The sequence below is a fragment of the Gilbertella persicaria genome (assembly GCF_025201335.1).
Source record: "Gilbertella persicaria strain CBS 190.32 chromosome Unknown B0P05scaffold_67, whole genome shotgun sequence".
In the NCBI taxonomy this organism is placed as follows: domain Eukaryota; kingdom Fungi; phylum Mucoromycota; class Mucoromycetes; order Mucorales; family Choanephoraceae; genus Gilbertella; species Gilbertella persicaria.
The window spans coordinates 109271-126113 of NW_026252028.1; the positions used below are offsets into that span (position 1 = coordinate 109271).

General features: G+C 39.5%; 2 protein-coding genes across 2 annotated transcripts; one reads left to right on the forward strand and one right to left on the reverse strand.

Moving 5' to 3' along the window:
• Positions 1-98: 98 nt before the first annotated feature.
• On the reverse strand, positions 99-976 carry B0P05DRAFT_563149 (uncharacterized protein). The gene is made up of 2 exons (XM_051580686.1): positions 375-976; positions 99-323 (listed from the first exon to the last, which is right to left on the reverse strand). Exons 1-2 carry the CDS (start codon positions 941-943, stop codon positions 182-184), a joined length of 711 nt encoding a protein of 236 aa, XP_051429892.1. The 5' UTR covers positions 944-976; the 3' UTR covers positions 99-181.
• An 11140-nt stretch (positions 977-12116) lies between these two features.
• Positions 12117-13887, forward strand: B0P05DRAFT_641738 (uncharacterized protein; the record flags this gene model as incomplete). The annotated part of the gene is made up of 7 exons (XM_051583785.1): positions 12117-12551; positions 12599-12794; positions 12854-12972; positions 13019-13204; positions 13264-13382; positions 13429-13684; positions 13734-13887. Exons 1-7 carry the CDS (start codon positions 12439-12441, stop codon positions 13885-13887), a joined length of 1143 nt encoding a protein of 380 aa, XP_051429893.1. The 5' UTR covers positions 12117-12438.
• Positions 13888-16843: the final 2956 nt, after the last annotated feature.

Sequence of the window (16843 nt, forward strand, 5' to 3'; positions counted from 1 at the left end):
AAGGACATAAAAGGTGAAGTGGGTAAAATATACAATGCGTGTCGCCAAGAAAGTAAAAAAAAAAGGGGGTAGGGGAAATTATATACATAAACTACTTGAAAAAGAAAAAAAAAAAAAGAGAAAAAAAATACATAGGTGAATAATAGGTATATAGATAACAAGCATGTGTATGTACAAGCTTCTAGCGTCGGTGAATCTTTTCATGTCGTTTCATGTCGTATTTTCTGGCAAAAGGACGTGCACACATACTGCACTTGAATGATTTGGGTCGATTGGGATCATGTGTAAGCATATGTTCAATTAGGTTGTGTCTACGTTTTGATCTAAAATATCATGAATAACTTGATTTTTCGATTATTTTTTGTTTTTCTTACCTGTGGTTACAGACTGGGCAAACATGTCTCTTTTTGGTTACATCAGAATCATCCCTGTCTGTTGGTTTTGGGGAGTACACTGGTGCAAATAGTGAGCCCATTACTTCTTGGCCAGCAAAAGGTTTTGTATCGTAATGGTTTGTATTCAATTCTGAAAGAGGAGGTGAATGTGTTGTGTAATGTGCATTGAAATCATTGTGCTGTGAAGGTATGACAGACAACAACGATGGAGAGGGCTGTGAGACAGTAGCTGGGCTATTATAATGCACGTCGGACGCAGTGATAACTGACATGGTGTCGTCTTGTAGAACATTATCTTCGCAGACGTATGGGAAAACAGGGTGGTAATTTTGTTTCTGTGGACCGATTTCATTCACAACAGGGTATTGTGCACAACATGATTGATTACAGGGAATAGAAGAATTAGCAGGTGAAAGAAGAGGTGAAGGAGAAGCAATAGTGGAATGCTGTGTTGTAGAGACCAAAGAATAGAAAAAGTGAACATTACTGTAGTAATGATGGTTTAAATCAAAAGTTGGTTCCACACTAAAAGTGTTTAAAAAAGACATTTTTCTTAAAGAAAAAAAGAAGAAAAAAAGAGCACCAGCGATTTGGTTTTTTTTTATAAAAAGTCTTTGCTTTTTATATGTTTTCTCGAAAGAAATATGATCTGCTTTTATCTATATTTAAACTTAACAATTGTTGTAGAACCTAAACACTGGATGCACAATCTAGAAAAAGCAAAAAGGCTATTCGATTACGAATCCCGTTAGATGTGAGTACAGAGATCAAAAATTACGACATACCGAGGGGGGCTGTGGTTTTCTTTTTTCCTGAAAATGACATTTGGATAATGTATGACCAATTACTTAAGCCTGGTCGAGGGGTGTAACAAGCTCACAGCCAACTGAGCTTATATTTAGTGGACCTAAAAATAATTTTGAGTTTGACTTTCGCTCTTTATCTGCGTTCCCCCATCCTTTCATCTTCTTGCAGACAGAAATGTTTAAATTTATCTGTTACAAGACACTTCTTTCGCTAAATATAGAACAGTCGTTGCTAAACTGTAGTTCAAGCAGTGTGCATGCGAAATGACAAAAATTGACTTGTCAATAGGCATTGCGTGATATGAGATCAATTCCAGCACATTAAAGACAAAAAAAAAAAAGACCCATCAAATCTAAGAAAAGGAAAAAAGAATAGGTTAGTCAAAAGTAAGGAAGCTTTCAATCTATTATTAGTTGGCAACCAATGATTCATACCGACACAAGACTTTTGCAACTTGTACAGCCTCATCATCTGATACGTAAAGGATAAAAGACTCACCCTGAAGTTACTCCCAGCATGTGTAATTGTTACGAACAATAAGACTATTTTTGTACATTTTCAGCCATTCTTTTCTCTTGAGGGGGGGGGGTTTAACTTCTTCTCGTTTTGTTCTTTTAAGACTGAGTTTCTAAAAGCATTTTAAGTATACTTTCGAAACCATATACCGAGCATGTTGTACTTACTGATTTGATTACTAATACTGTCAGAAGAGTCAGAGAAGAAAGAAGTCATAGCAATGAAAAAAAAGTATAGGCCTTTGGCTTATTAATCGAATCAATGCCTATTTTTAATGACATGAATACGTAGTAGCTCTTTAAAGCCCTTTTCGTCATACGGTTTGCATGTCTTCACGAGAAACGCCATATTCGGTATAAAAGACTATTGTCAGCAAGCGTGATCTTCAGTGGCAAAAACAAACAAGACATAAACATCTCTATTATTGGAGGCATTCTTTTTTAATCTTATAAAGCAAAGGACGTATATCAAAACAAAAGAACAGGTGCTAAAGAGAGATAAAGATTTTAAATAAGAAAAGAAAATCCTCAGAGAACCTTCAGAGCTTCGAAGGGCATATCTATTCAGTAATTTCAGTCGAAGAAATAATCTAAAAGACACGTAGTAAAAAACAAGAAGCAGTTCAACTGGTATAGTTCCATAAGACAATGCATTAGTTTTCAAGACAATATGTCATTGATTTGATCAGATCAAATAGAAGAGATTAAACTTTCACTATCGAAAAGTGTACGAGTTCTTTTAATGTATTGATTTAGGCTAAAACGTAATATTTCATAGCCGTACAAAGGAAATATAAGGCATGTTTGTGCATTGTCAGATTCGCTAAATACCTTAAAACAGCGTTTGATAGCATCCATGGTACCTTTGGGGTTGATTTGGACAAAGAAAAGCGACTTGTGAAATTTGGTCATTTTGGCCTATGATCCAAAAGGGATTACTCGCGAAAATGTTCTGCTTTACACCTCTTTGAGGTTCTTTCTAATGCTACAAGATGGAAAATAGAGTTATCATCAAACTCAAGTACTCCAAATGAGTGTCAGAGGCTCTAGTTTTTGGCAAATGTGTTTATTTGCTAATTGTGTCATGAAAATGATGAGATATGAGTGAAAAACCTCATAGAAATTTTTGCTTGTTTTCTCAAAATTTTGTGATCAAAGTTGAAGAAGAGTTGAGGTTGCCTATGTTTTCAATCTCCGCAAAGCCCCTTTATATGTCCTATGCTCATATTCCTACTTTTCTATTTGACTATGTTCTTTGGCACTTTAGGTAGCACAATGTATCTTTTGAAAGTCTGCTGATAGCACATTCTATATGATATTTAGAGCAAAAACGCTCAAAACACAGCTTAACCATGTCAATCTTTGATGGATCATTGCTCGACAACCAGATCATCAAAACAACCCAGAAATCAAATGTTACCATTGGTTTGGCTTTTGGGTGAATTTCATTTTTTGACCGATGTGGGATCCACGGAAGTTCGTGAAGATGAAAAAACAAACTCGATCAAGAATTTCTTAGAATGACCCCAATGTAGGTCTGATACAACCGGAATCAGATAAGTCCATCTCTAGATACTTTTGATGAAAAGAAAGCGAGTTTACTAAGCTAAGAAAGTCGACTTAATTTGAGCACTGTCTTCAGATCTGCATTCAAAGTTTGTTGCACACTGTAATTGGTTGAAAAGAGATTCATTTTAGTATATATCAAATATCAAATGAGCTCTTTTTTTCTGCGCCATTTGTTACGCATGGCATAGAAGAGAAAGGCATGCTACAATAATTGGCAGTCTTGAGATCGAAAAGGCAGCTTACGACACGATGAACAATGTTTTTTTTTTTTTGTATTAAGTGATTACTTTATTTATCAAAATTGATTTACATATTGAAGAACTGATGTTCGGTCAAAAACAGATTGAATGGCGCTGATGGGTGCCATAACTCCTTGTCAAAGATGCATTTGTAGTGGTACCTCCAGAGCACAGTCAAACCATTTCCTAATATCTCTAAGGTCTTTGAGGGCAGCAGTTTGTTGGTTTCGTCTGCCAGCGAAGTAAGTGCTAGCCATAGATCACTAGGATTTTCAAATTGACGATCCAGTTGGACAGAAGTCAATACTTGTTGCCAGTATGACCATTTAACCGGGCAATCAACAAAAAAATGATAGCTACTTTCCTCTATCATACCACAAATACTACAAGCAGGCGAAGTAAATGTAGTTGTTTTCCAAGAATAGATCTTGCCTCCATTGGCAATGCTATCATGCAGAAGTCGCCACCAGGGAGTGAAAGCCTTCATGTTCATTTCCAATGACCAAAAGAGCTTCCATCGTGAAGGTGGTAGGCGTCGGGCGGGTGGTGTACGGTAAGAGATACCAATTTCAACCGGGTCGCGTTGATCGCTCCAATATCTTCTAACAGAACCCGAAGTAGATTCAAGGACTATCTTGGGTTGTCGACGGCCGGAAGGCAGCGTCCAATGGTCAAGCGATGGAAGATAAGTGGTCATATCTGGGTATTGTGACGAAGAGGGCACCATAGGGCTAGGAGGAAAAAAGGCACATTTAGCTTGAACTGCTGTAGGCAAGACGCAGCTGATAGTGTCAGACGGAGAGGGCAAGAAAAGGGCATCAAAGATCCGTATCAAAGATGTACGTCTGTAATTAATGAAGGATCGATGAGCCTCAAGTATACCGGTGGTAGCATTGTAGCAGACTAAATCTGACATCAAGAAGGGCCTTTTGACCGTGGGTACTGGTAGTGCAGAGCCTATTTTGGCCTGTATTACTATCGACAAAGGTAAGTCCAAAAACCAATGAGCAGGCCAAGAGCTAGATAGCTTCAAAGGTGGCAAACGCTCCAGGAGTTTCAGTAGCTGCATCATGGGGTTTACAACGCTTGAAGGCTGCATGGAACAAGGTAGGAGCTACCAGTATAGGCAAAATTGAGGCATGACCGGTATTGATTTGAACAAAACGAAGCAGCCAAGGGGTAAGAAAGTCACTTCTAACAGGCTCTTGAGAAATTCTTTTCATGTAGATCATCTGAAGTGTCAACGCCTGATCCTCCAGATCAACTAAACCGAGACCACCTTGTTTTTTTGGTTTGCATATCGCTGCCCAACTGGGTTTAGGCCAAAAAGGCATAGCTAAATCTCGCACCAGTCGTTTGATGGATGCTATCCAAGGAGAGGGTAATTGAATGACTCGCATAATATGCCATAGACGGCTGAGGATTAGCACATTGACAGCCACAGCCATACCACGTACTGATAGATGCATTTTCCTTAGATTGTCTGTGTGTTGAAAAATTTTCAAGCGCAAGTCCTCAAGAAAGACGTCATATTGAGCAGGACTGGAGTAGAGAGGATAGCCTAACAAAGTAGCGGCAGTATCGGATGTTTGATCATGCCAAGAGATGCCAAACGAATTACAAATCGATATCCATTCTGCAAAAGGAAGTCCACTTAGAGAGACCATGACAGTTTTAGCCACATTCGTCTTCGCATTGGAGGCTTTGGAGTACAAATCAAGAATGCGTAAAAGGTGAGGCCATTCAGCAGGCGAGGACAGAAAAACTTCCAAATCATCAGCATAGGCAAGTAATTTGATAGGAGGCGACGATACTAGACGATCAGACATATTCAGAGGCTTAGGTTGATATCGAGCGGCTGTGCCTAAGACCGGTGTTGATAGGCCTTTGATGCTCGAGTCAGCTAGAATATATCGCAATAAAGGCTCATAGGCTAAATTGAACAGCAAAGGCGAGAGAGGGTCACCTTGACGCAACCCACGTGCTTGCACAATAGGAGAGCCAAGCCAACCATTTATAGAGATTTTGATTTTCGTCTCAAAAAACAATCGAGTCAGGCTATCAATGAAGACGGATGGAAAACCAAATCGTTGAAGGACCAGTCGCAGATATTCTGGGTGTATTCGATCATAGGCTTTCTCAGCATCCAACAGAACTGCAACCTCAGGATCCAAAGACTTGTTTTCACGAAGAGTTGTCATGAGCATATGGTTAATCCATCCATTATCTGATATTAGTCGGCCAAGAAGAAAACCAGTTTGATATGAATTTATCAGTTTGGGCAGCAGCTCATTGAGACGATTGGCCATTAGCTTGGTGAAAATCTTTGCATCTACATTTATCAGTGATAAAGGTCGCCAATTCTTCAGTAAAGTAGGATCTCCTTTTTTGAATAGCAGTATCAATCTTGTATGCTGCCAGGAGGACGAAAAAGATCCATGAAAGGCATCCTGTATGATAGCCAACAGAAGATATGAAAACTCCTTGAAACGAGGGCAAAGGTATTTGTACAACTCAAATGGCAGACCATCTAGTCCTGGGCTTTTAGATAAAGGACTATGTTTGATAATAGCCACTACTTCGTCCATAGTTGGCGGCTCCATGAGTGACTCTTGATCAAAGGTAGAGAGAGTACTGTCCCTAGGGATAGAGTGAATCAATTGAGTAGCTGCATCGTAGTCTATTGGATCCGGTGTATACAGCGAGGAGTAGAAGTGATGGGCTTCTTGAAGTATATCCTCAATATCGTGAACCATTGCACTGCTATCGGATTTTTGTAGACATGTGATTGTTTGCTTTGTTTGGCGAGTTTTTAAGACCTGAAAAAAATACTTGTTGCTTCGTTCCCCTTGTGTATGCCAGCGAGTGGCTGTTCGCATGCAATATTGCGCGGCTTCCGTCTCAGTAAACAATTCAATTTGCTTGTCAATTTCAGATAGTTCATTCAACGAGGATGGTGTAGAGTTCTCACTAGTATCCATCATCATAGCTGATAAGATTTGTGTTCTTCTATTTTGAAGTTGTATCAGAAGGTGCTTGGATTTGACTTTTGAATTGCTTGAATATGATTGTGCTAAGTTGCGTATCATGAATTTGAAGTCCTCCCATGTTCTCTGTCGCAGAGTGGCCAGCTCTGGATCAAAATTCACTTGAGTTGAATAAGCAGGTAGAGGATTATTCGTATCTGGAATTGCAAGTTGAAGCATATCCACATTTATCTGAGAGAAAAAAGTGGTCATCGTACAATCCAATAAACTGAGAAAATGCTTGTTGAGTAGTAGAGCTGGATTGAAACGCCAAGATCCAGGACCAAAGGATGTTTTTGACGCCAATAGATCAACAGTCAGAAGACTATGATCCGTCCAAGCATACGGAAGGTGGTGAATCTGCGAATTAGTGATTTTTGGCATTTGACTAGTATTTGCATAAACATAGTCGATTGTGGTGCGAATGTTTTTGTGAACGGCACTGGTAAACGTAGGCAAACCATCTGGGAAACAGTCTGAGTAATTGGCCCACAAGCCATCAAACCATGGAGCAACGAGTGGCTTCCTGACAAAGGTGCGGTCGCGGAAGTTGGTGTTAAAATCCCCTAGGATAAAAGTTGGGTGAGCTTCTTCATAAGAAGGTTGGAGGAAAGGGACCTCTGTGAATAAAGAGTCATAGAAATGAGGCCGCGCTTCCTCCATTGCTGGCGCATATATGTTAACCACAGAACAAACAAAGTTGTCGTTCCGGTTGTATATATTCGCAAAAATACATCGTCCATCCATATAAGTAGTTGCGTCTTTGATGGAAAGCTGCGTATTAAGGCAAACAATAGCGCAATATTGAGTAACATAGGTAGAGAATCGAGGAAAAATGAAATTGGTGAACTTGTGAATGTGTGAATCAGTGAATGGGGAGCCTCTACTGGCAAAAACATCTTGAATACAAAGAATATCGATTTTTAAGGAGCGTGATTTGAGGTGTGATAGAAACTCCTTACAGAGTTTTGGTGATGACTCTTTGAAAATGCTGCGAACATTTAAAGAGCCTATTCTAATGTGGTTACTATTCATTAGGCCTCATGGCCATCAGCACTGGGTTTGTGTGCCGCATCTGGCTCAGTACTGTTGCGCTCTCCTTCCATTGAATCCAGCTCCATTCCTCGGGACTCGATCTCCTCCTCAATGTGTTCCTCCTCGTCTGTATGATGATCCTGAGAAATAACCACGGGAGAATCTAGATTCATATGAACTGCCACTGTATCTGAGGCCCATTGAGAGCAAGACGAACCATCAGGACGGAAAACCAGCACAGGCGGTTTCTCTCCAAGGGCTGGTTGTGCCTTGCGACGGGCTGCCTTATCCTTGACTGCTTCATATTCAGCCAACAAGGTAGAATCATCTTTCGAGCCTGAGTCTGCCTTGCAAAATCGTCGTGTGTGACCCTTATCACCACATTCAAAACACACCTGTGCCTGCAAAGTAGGGCAATTGCGACGAACATGTCCTGCTTGGCGACAGTAGTAACAAATTGGTGCAGCTCCCTTAAAAGAGGCTGGTGCGTGCTTATCCCAGTAACTGAGATACAGTTGTCGAGTCAAATTCTTAATCTCAATGGCCTTGCCATCTTTGTTCTGAGCTGCTGTTTGTGTGTCAATGATGAAACTGATCTTTCCATCAAAGAAACCTTCGCACGTAAACTTTTTGATCTGGTGAACTGTGCCATAATGTCTAAGCGATTGCTGTAGCCCTGTCAACAGTTCCTCGCTGGTAGGGATATGAAGCAGAGTGAGAACAACATGAACAAAGCTTTTGGTCGTGCTTTCCCTGGTAGGAGTGCCCAAAAATGTACGCTCTCTAACGGTGATTCCAGTCGTTATAGCTTTCTGCTTGGAGTCCTTAGATTCAAATCGTGCTTCGATCAGCATATTCTGTTTGTTTGGATTGGGAGTGTAGCCACTTAGATGTTGAAATCCTTCAACTTTGCCAAAGGTATCCTGAATCGCTTTATAAGCCGCAATATGATTGACAAAGGTACCAGGAGGAAAGGTGAACAAAACAGAGCCTGTAGTAAGTGATTGACTAACAATGCTAGCTGCTTTGCGATTCAACATCTCGGATTCAAAGCTATGCGATTTGAAGATGATTTCAGGTACGTACTTAATCGCGTTGTTTTGGGAGCTGATCCTCGGTGTATGAGGGATGCGCAGTTTGTTACCGATCTCGACAACCTTAGTCCAAGGTATTTCACCGAAGACTGTCATAGTTGGATAGGACAAAGAAGTTTGCTTTTAAAGGTCTGTTTATTATTACTACTCAAATGGCACACTCAAACTTTCTATTAGTTATGAATATGCGAAAGAGCTCGACACGATGAACAATGAATGGCATGTAAAAAGGAGATCAGGTATTTTAAATCCCGCTCTTCTTTTCTTTTTCTTACGTACAAATTGTTGCTCTCTGCTCTGCAGATTGCTCTCTTTATTAGTACTTGTAATGACTGTCTGATCAAGTTGGTAGAAAGAATAAGAATAAAAACAAGAAGACGAAAACTCTAGCCACTAGACTTCAACTACACAAACTCGAAGCGTGGTGTTATAGTGTGTTAAAGACAGCGTGACAAGATCTAATCAAAGATGAGTCCTGATGGTAAAGCAAGAAAGCCCACTACTGCTTACAACAAGAGATACAGAGGCTAAAAGGAGAGGGTTTTATTGGTGCAAATCAGGAGCCACTACCCAAAAAAGAAGAAGAAGAAGAAGCTTTAATATTCACAACACAGCCATATAGTGAATCTGAGCAAGCTGATGAGGTTATCGAGCAGAAATCAGAATATCAGTAGAGTGAGGATTGTTGATTATTTACAGAGAGTTTCTAAGCTTTGGTCTCCGAGTGCACAAGTGCTAGTATGGGGATAGGTAAGTGTGTCTTGTGTTCGAGTGGAGGCTGTTGCAGTCTTTATCCAAATACTTGCTAGTAGCTGAAGCGTGTGTGTGTATGTGTGTATGTGCGTGTTTAGCCTTAAGCCTATATGTCCTATAGTGCGATATCAAAGATAAGCAGTATCATAAAATAGCCCTGTCATAAAGCTGTTAGATGCATACTTCTTTGCTTTGATTCGATTGTTTACTATCAAGCATGTTTCCTTTGAAAGTGAAGATTGTTAAAGAGCTGAGAGAATCTATAGATAAAGTAAAATAAAATAAAATAAACAAAACTATACTTTCTCTTGTAGTATATTTATTGATGCTAGAAAAGCATTTCCTTATTATGGGCTGTTAGAATATATATATATATATATATTGCTTGTGTGAGGAACTACAGGCAAATCTTGGCTTTTGCTGCTAAGACTACAAGTCTTTTATAAGACATGATGGGTTAGAATTGGTTTTCTCTTCTAGTCATGTAAACATGTCTTTTGGTCGTCACTGATGTGAGAAAACATTGTCTACGAATCAATAATCGCTCTATTAATTCCAAAGCAACCCTTGTCCTCTTTTATCTACAGCCAAAACAAAACTGCTGTTTAAAAGCAAAGCAACTATTGGCCTTATTGATTGAGCTTTGGTGAAGAGTTTCACAAGACAAGTCTTTTTTTTTTTTCATCACTTTTAACACCTTTATATTTTTCTTATAGATTCAATCTATCCATATATGCAACTTTATACCTGTTAGAAGGCTCAATCTGCTTACCTATGCATGCATAACCCTAAGTTTCTTGCTATCATTTGGTGTACAACAAGCAACTTTATAATGCATCTGATAAGAAAATAACACAAAGGCCATTTGTTCATGCATCTCTTAAAGTGGCCAATCTCTTAAAGTAGCCAAGGCAACAGATTGATTGGCTAAGCCACCTGACTTCGAATATGGTATTTTTATTTCCAGAAAAATTTTTTTCTTTTTCAAACCCTTGTCTTTTATTTTTACATTGTTGTCAAAATAAAGACCATATTGCTCAGGGTACCTAAACTCTTGTCTAGCTAACCTATGGAGCTAAAAGAGTGCTACCTTCCAGCCGTGTAGCTGTATCTGTTCAGTGTTTTGCTTTTTTGGCGCTGTTTAGATATGACGTTGTACTAAGACCTGTGTAACCAAAAGCTGGGGACAATAGCGATTGTTTATACACGTACGTACTAACTGGCTGCAGAGATCAGGTTTTTGGGTTTACTGATTCTCAATACATAGATACTTGTACTCCGGGGTACCTGTATACACAAAGGGAAAAAAGAATGCGTAGTGTCCGCCTTCTATAGTAGCATTCATACATACAAAGATAGAAGACGAGCTATCTTTTGTCTCAAGATTGGGTTTAGCGTTGCCTGATATTCTGTTCAAGAGAGTGGCTAGCTCTTGTTCAGAAAAGAGATGCATTTGTTCAAGTCTGGTCAGCTTGTTCAAACTACTGCAAATACTTGTACTTCGGGGTACTTGTACATACACAAAGGGAAAAAAAGAATGCGCAGTAGCATTCATACATACAAAGATAGAAGGCGAGCTATCTTCAAACTACTGCAAATACTTGTACTTTGGGGTACTTGTACATACACAAAGGGAAAAAAAGAATGCGCAGTAGCATTCATACATACAAAGACAGAAGACTAGCCATCTTTTGTCTCAAGATTGGGTTTAGCGTTGCCTGATATTCTGTTCAAGAGAGTGGCTAGCTCTTGTTCAGAAAAGAGATGCATTTGTTCAAGTCTGGTCAGCTTGTTCAAACTACTGCAAATACTTGTACTTCGGGGTACTTGTATACACAAAGGGAAAAAAAGAATGCGCAGTAGCATTCATACATACAAAGATAGAAGGCGAGCTATCTTCAAACTACTGCAAATACTTGTATTTTGGGGTACTTGTGCCGTTGTATTGTGTATATCACCTTTGTTCTTAATTGAATGATAGTGATATCCCAGTTCTACTTGGAAGACTAGGGTCCGCTTGGATTAAGTTCCGGTGGTCTGTTGTTCCTGTTATTTAACGGGAATGCGTCCTTGACCTTGTTACAAAGGGAAAAAAAGAATGCGCAGTAGCATTCATACATACAAAGACAGAAGACGAGCTATCTTCAAACTACTGCAAATACTTGTACTTCGGGGTACTTGTATACACAAAGGGAAAAAGAAGGCATGGTGTCACTTTCTAGGCTGAAACTGGTCTTTCTCTATCGACAAGGCTTTCTCTCAGGTGTCTCCAAGGTTACTCAGCAAGTCTCAAGGTCAATCAAGAATGGCTCTCATGGCTCAGTGGATATCTAGTAAGTATCTTCCAATGGTGTTAAAAGTATAATACACTAAAGTCCTTTTGTTTAGGTGTTTGCAAGGCTGGTCATCAAGGTCTGTTACTGGTCCAAGACTGACTCTCTCCCTGGTTCTACCCTGTTATGGTTAGCAAGCTCAAGATCCCTAGGTATACTCTACTTATGGTGGTGTCTAAGGCGTCTCCAAGGTTGGTCATCATGGTGTGTTACTGGTGCAAGACTGTCTCCCTTTGATTCTGGTTCTTTCAAGCGTTTCAAGGTATCCATTGAAGGACTCAACAGATTTCACAATGCCGTCTGCTTTCTTCAGCCTTGTCTGTTTGAGAGTCTGATCAGCTCTTGTGCAGGCAAGAAGAGGGTTTGGTTAGGCTTGATCATCTTAATCAAATCCACAGTACACTGGTGTTTCTCTGTGGTTATGCTCTCCTTCCATAGATAAGTTTCAAATGAGAATGCATACCCTACTTACGATTTTTTTTCTCATAGGCATCCATCAAGGTACACTGGCTGTGTTTCTTTAGGCTAGCGAGCTTCAAGTTCTCAAGGTTTGTTCCACTCAAGCTGGTTTCTAGGTGGCTGAAAGGTCATCCATCAAGACAAACAGTAGGTTCAAGACTCTCTCCTACACTCTCTGTATGGCTGTGCTTCTTTTGGTCGGTTAGTTTCAAGATGACAAAGGTTGTTCTACTCAAGTTGGCTTTTCTAGGTTTCTACAAGGTGATCAAGCAAGGCGTACTGCTGATTCAAGACTTTCCCTCTGCGCTTGTGCTCTACTTTGGTCAGTGAGTTCCAAAACAACAAGCTTTGCACTACTCACCGTATTCTGTAGGTATCTGCAAGGCTATCTGTCCATGTTTACTGCTGGCTCTCGATCGTCTCTTCTTGGTTGTGCTTGGTTATGCTTGGTTATGGTTGGCTTGTGCTTGGTTGTGCTTGGTTGTGGTCAGCAAGTTCCACGATCACAAGGTCTGTTCTACTCAAGTTGGTTCCCTAGGCGTCTTCAAGGCTATCCATCAAGACAAACAGTAGGTTCAAGACTCTCTCCTACACTCTCTGTATGGCTGTGCTTCTTTTGGTCGGTTAGTTTCAAGATGACAAAGGTTGTTCTACTCAAGTTGGCTTTTCTAGGTTTCTACAAGGTGATCAAGCAAGGCGTACTGCTGATTCAAGACTTTCCTCTGCGCTTGTGCTCTACTTTGGTCAGTGAGTTCCAAACAACAAGGTTTGCACTACTCACCGTATTCTGTAGGTATCTGCAAGGCTATCTTCCATGTTTACTGCTGGCTCTCGATCGTCTCTTCTTGGTTGCTGGCTTGGTTATGCTCGGTTATGCTTGGTTTGCTTGGTTGTGGTCTAGCAAGTTCCACGATCACAAGGTCTGTTCTACTCAAGCTGGTTCCCTAGGCGTCTTCAAGGCTATCCATCAAGACAAACAGTAGGTTCAAGACTCTCTCCTACACTCTCTGTATGGCTGTGCTTCTTTTGGTCGGTTAGTTTCAAGATGACAAAGGTTGTTCTACTCAAGTTGGCTTTTCTAGGTTTCTACAAGGTGATCAAGCAAGGCGTACTGCTGATTCAAGACTTTCCTCTGCGCTTGTGCTCTACTTTGGTCAGTGAGTTCCAAACAACAAGCTTTGCACTACTCACCGTATTCTGTAGGTATCTGCAAGGCTATCTATCCATGTTTACTGCTGGCTCTCGATCGTCTCTTCTTGGTTGCGCTTGGTTATGCTTGGTTGTGCTTGCTGTGCTTGGCTGTGCTTGGTTATGCTTGGTTGTGCTTGGTTGTGGTTAGCAAGTTCCATGATCACAAGGTCTGTTCTACTCAAGCTGGTTCCCTAGGCGCTTCAAGGCTATCCATCAAACATACCGATACCTCAAAACTGTCTCTCTCTGATAATGCTCTATTTAGTCCGTAAGTTTCTAGATGGCGAAGGTTTACTCTACTTACATTGGTTTTCTAGTTATCTGCAAGGTCTTTTGTACAAGTATCACTGGACTTTCAAGACTGGTTTTCCTAGCTCTGGTTCTCTTTGGCCTTCCAAGGTGTTTGTTCAAGGCTTCAACAGGTCTTCATGGTGTGCGTTTCCTTCTTTGAGTCTTCTTGTTTCTGCTTAAGGGTCTGATCAGCTCTTGTGCAGGCAAGAAGAGGGTTTGGTTAGGCTTGATCACCCTGATTAGATCCACAATATGTTTGTGCTGTGTTTTTTTTTACTAGTGTCTCCCCTCTCCTTCTAACTTGTACTTTTCTTTTTTGTTGTCTTTGTGTTGTATTTACAGATAGATTAGGTGCTTTTCTCCGTTTATGCTGTTCGTTTAGTTCGTGTTTTATCGTTTCCAAAGAAGCTATAAAAAGCCCTCTCTTGTGTATACTCTACAAGCATTGTGGTGTTGATTAGCCAAAGCTTTAGGTTTTTTTTCTTTTTGTCTTACTGTCATGCTCAATGTTGGTTTGATCTTTAGGTATTCCTCAAGCTTAGTGTTTGTTTCTCTTGTTTTTCTTTTCTTTTTTTGGACTGAAGAAGGTTTTGTTGGTGTCTTTAATGTAAGTAATAGTTGTCTTTTTCTTGTTTTACAGTCAGTGCTTGTGGTTGACTAGATCTTGTGCTTGCACATTGTCTATTCATCTTTAGTTATTGGCAAAAACAGTCTTAAATAAAATTAATGGATTAAATCCACTCACGTCTGCTGAGATTGAATAAGCTAAAAAAAATCCCATTTGAAGGCCTTGATAAAATAGCGCTAGCAATAAAAGTGATAATTATTCATCATGCTTTCCTATCGCCATCTTTTATTTATCAAATGGCAAACAACAACTGATTAAATATAAGCTTTTCTTAGGTTAGAAAGCAGTAAAAGATTTCTTTTTATTGGTTTGTTTTGTTTGTGTTATGCAATTGAACAGTGATACACATCGTATTGTCTATCTCTTTAAAACGCGTAATGCCCTCTTGAAGATTAACTTTTCTTTGCTCATATTTGAATACAACAAGGAAATAAATTGCTATCTATGTATACCTCTTTAAAGAACAAAAAGTAGAGGTCTAAAAAATAAAAGGAATACTTGGACTGTATTCTCTCAATATAAACAATGATATCAGTATGATTATGTCCTCTTTCCTCCTTTTCTTCTTCTTCTTTTTTCTGTTACTTTACTCTTCTACTCTCTTGGCCTCGTATGCAAATCTACTAGCCTCTTCTCATCCATCAAGGAGGTAGATAATTATTCTAAAAGACACGTTTACTGACTCTCTTATAGGGAACCACTTGTTTCCGTACAGTGATGTTCCAAATGCCCTCTTCTTGTCGGCGATGGCATCCATTCGGCCCTGAACTACGCAGGGCCAGTTTGGGCCGGTTCATTCGGCTCTGAACTACGCAGAGCCGCGTGGGCTATGAAAATCAGCACATTAGAGGGTAGCATGATGGCTTTGGTCTTTTGGTAAGTTATATATGCTTGAAAGCTTTTTTTTTTAATCATCATTCTAGTTACTTGTTTCCTGGTTCATCAAGGCTCTCTTTCTATGCTTTACTCTTCTGGTTCTATTTCTGGCTCTATTTTGTATTTGGTGAATCTTTTTCAAACCTCTTCTTCGGACCTCTTCTTCAAAATAATTGCCTCTTCCTGATATATGAAATTACTTACACATCATTAAAAAAAATAAACAAGTCATTTTTCCTTCTTTTCTTATCATATATAATCATGATAAATCATTAATGTGCTTATGCTTCTGTATTATTCAAAACTGCTATGTTTAAATTGAATTCGGGTAAAAGCTAGCATGTCTATGAAATAAACAGGTTTTCAATATGAGACAGACCTAGGTGTGCTTCCTTTTTATAAACAAAAATTGCAGCTTAGATGATTTTACTAAAGGTACTAGAGAAGACATTTATTATGTTCAGATTACCACGATGGCTTTGTTAAGTTGGAACTCTACTAGAAAGAGAATTGCAGGGTTGAACTGTAGCTCCGTATTAAAGAGCATCTCGCTTTCATAATTTTGAAGTAATGAAAGATAAAATACGTTTGTATTGATTCAATATATATAGATATATAGATATATAGATATATAGATATATATGTTCTTGGCATAAATACTTTTGTAAGATGAGGTTTTGGTTGTGCTTCTTTCTTAAAATACAGCTAGTGAATCAAGTTATTTTCTTTATGAAGTAGCCTATTCAAAGTGTGTTTTTATAAGCTCTGAATATGATTGTCATTCATTATTTTCAAGGGCCAAATACTGCTAAATCAAATAAAATCATTATCAGGGTTTATATGTACGAAGCAAATAGAAAAAAAAAAAAGAAAAAAGGCTTATTGTTCAAGGTTGCTTTTCTTCAGAGGCAGGGTAACTGTAGGCGTTACAAGCTTGGTCAAAGAAGCAAAAGAATTTTTCTTTCTTCTCTTGTAGATACAAGACATTTGTTCATTTATTAGCTCTTTAAGCCAACAGAAAGAGAGGACGGTGTCAGGCAAAGAGCCCAGATCCATTTTTCCGCGAGGGAGCGAAAACACATCAAGTTCCACAAAAGTGTAGATTCCATGTGAGGTCAACTCACACACAAAAGAAGAACACATTTCACCATCAACAAACAACGCAAAGCACTTAGGTGTACGGACACCAAGAGACACCTGATGATCAATAGATCGTTTGCACTCTAGAGCCAGCTTAGAGCGATCACTCAAAATTTGACTTGACTTGGTTCCAGGCTTCTTGACCTCCACGCAAAGCAACCCAAAAGAATTATCGTCGATAGGCAGAAAGATGAAAAAATCGGGTTTAGCTTTGCTGCTGCTGCTGCTGTCTGAATTGGGATGGCCATATGGTATTTTTTCATAGGACCGTGTGGATGAGACATTCTTGTCACGCAAGAGTATGTTTCTCAGAAACGGATACAGTTCTTGTTCAATGAAGTCTTCTTCAGTTCTACACTCAGTCCTCCAGTTTTCGAAATTGTCAAACATTTCTTGAACAACTCGTACCAAGGCATCTTCTTCTTCCTTCTTCGATTTCTTTGCATACCGCGACATCTGGTACTGCAAGTACTGCACATCTTTTCTTTTTCT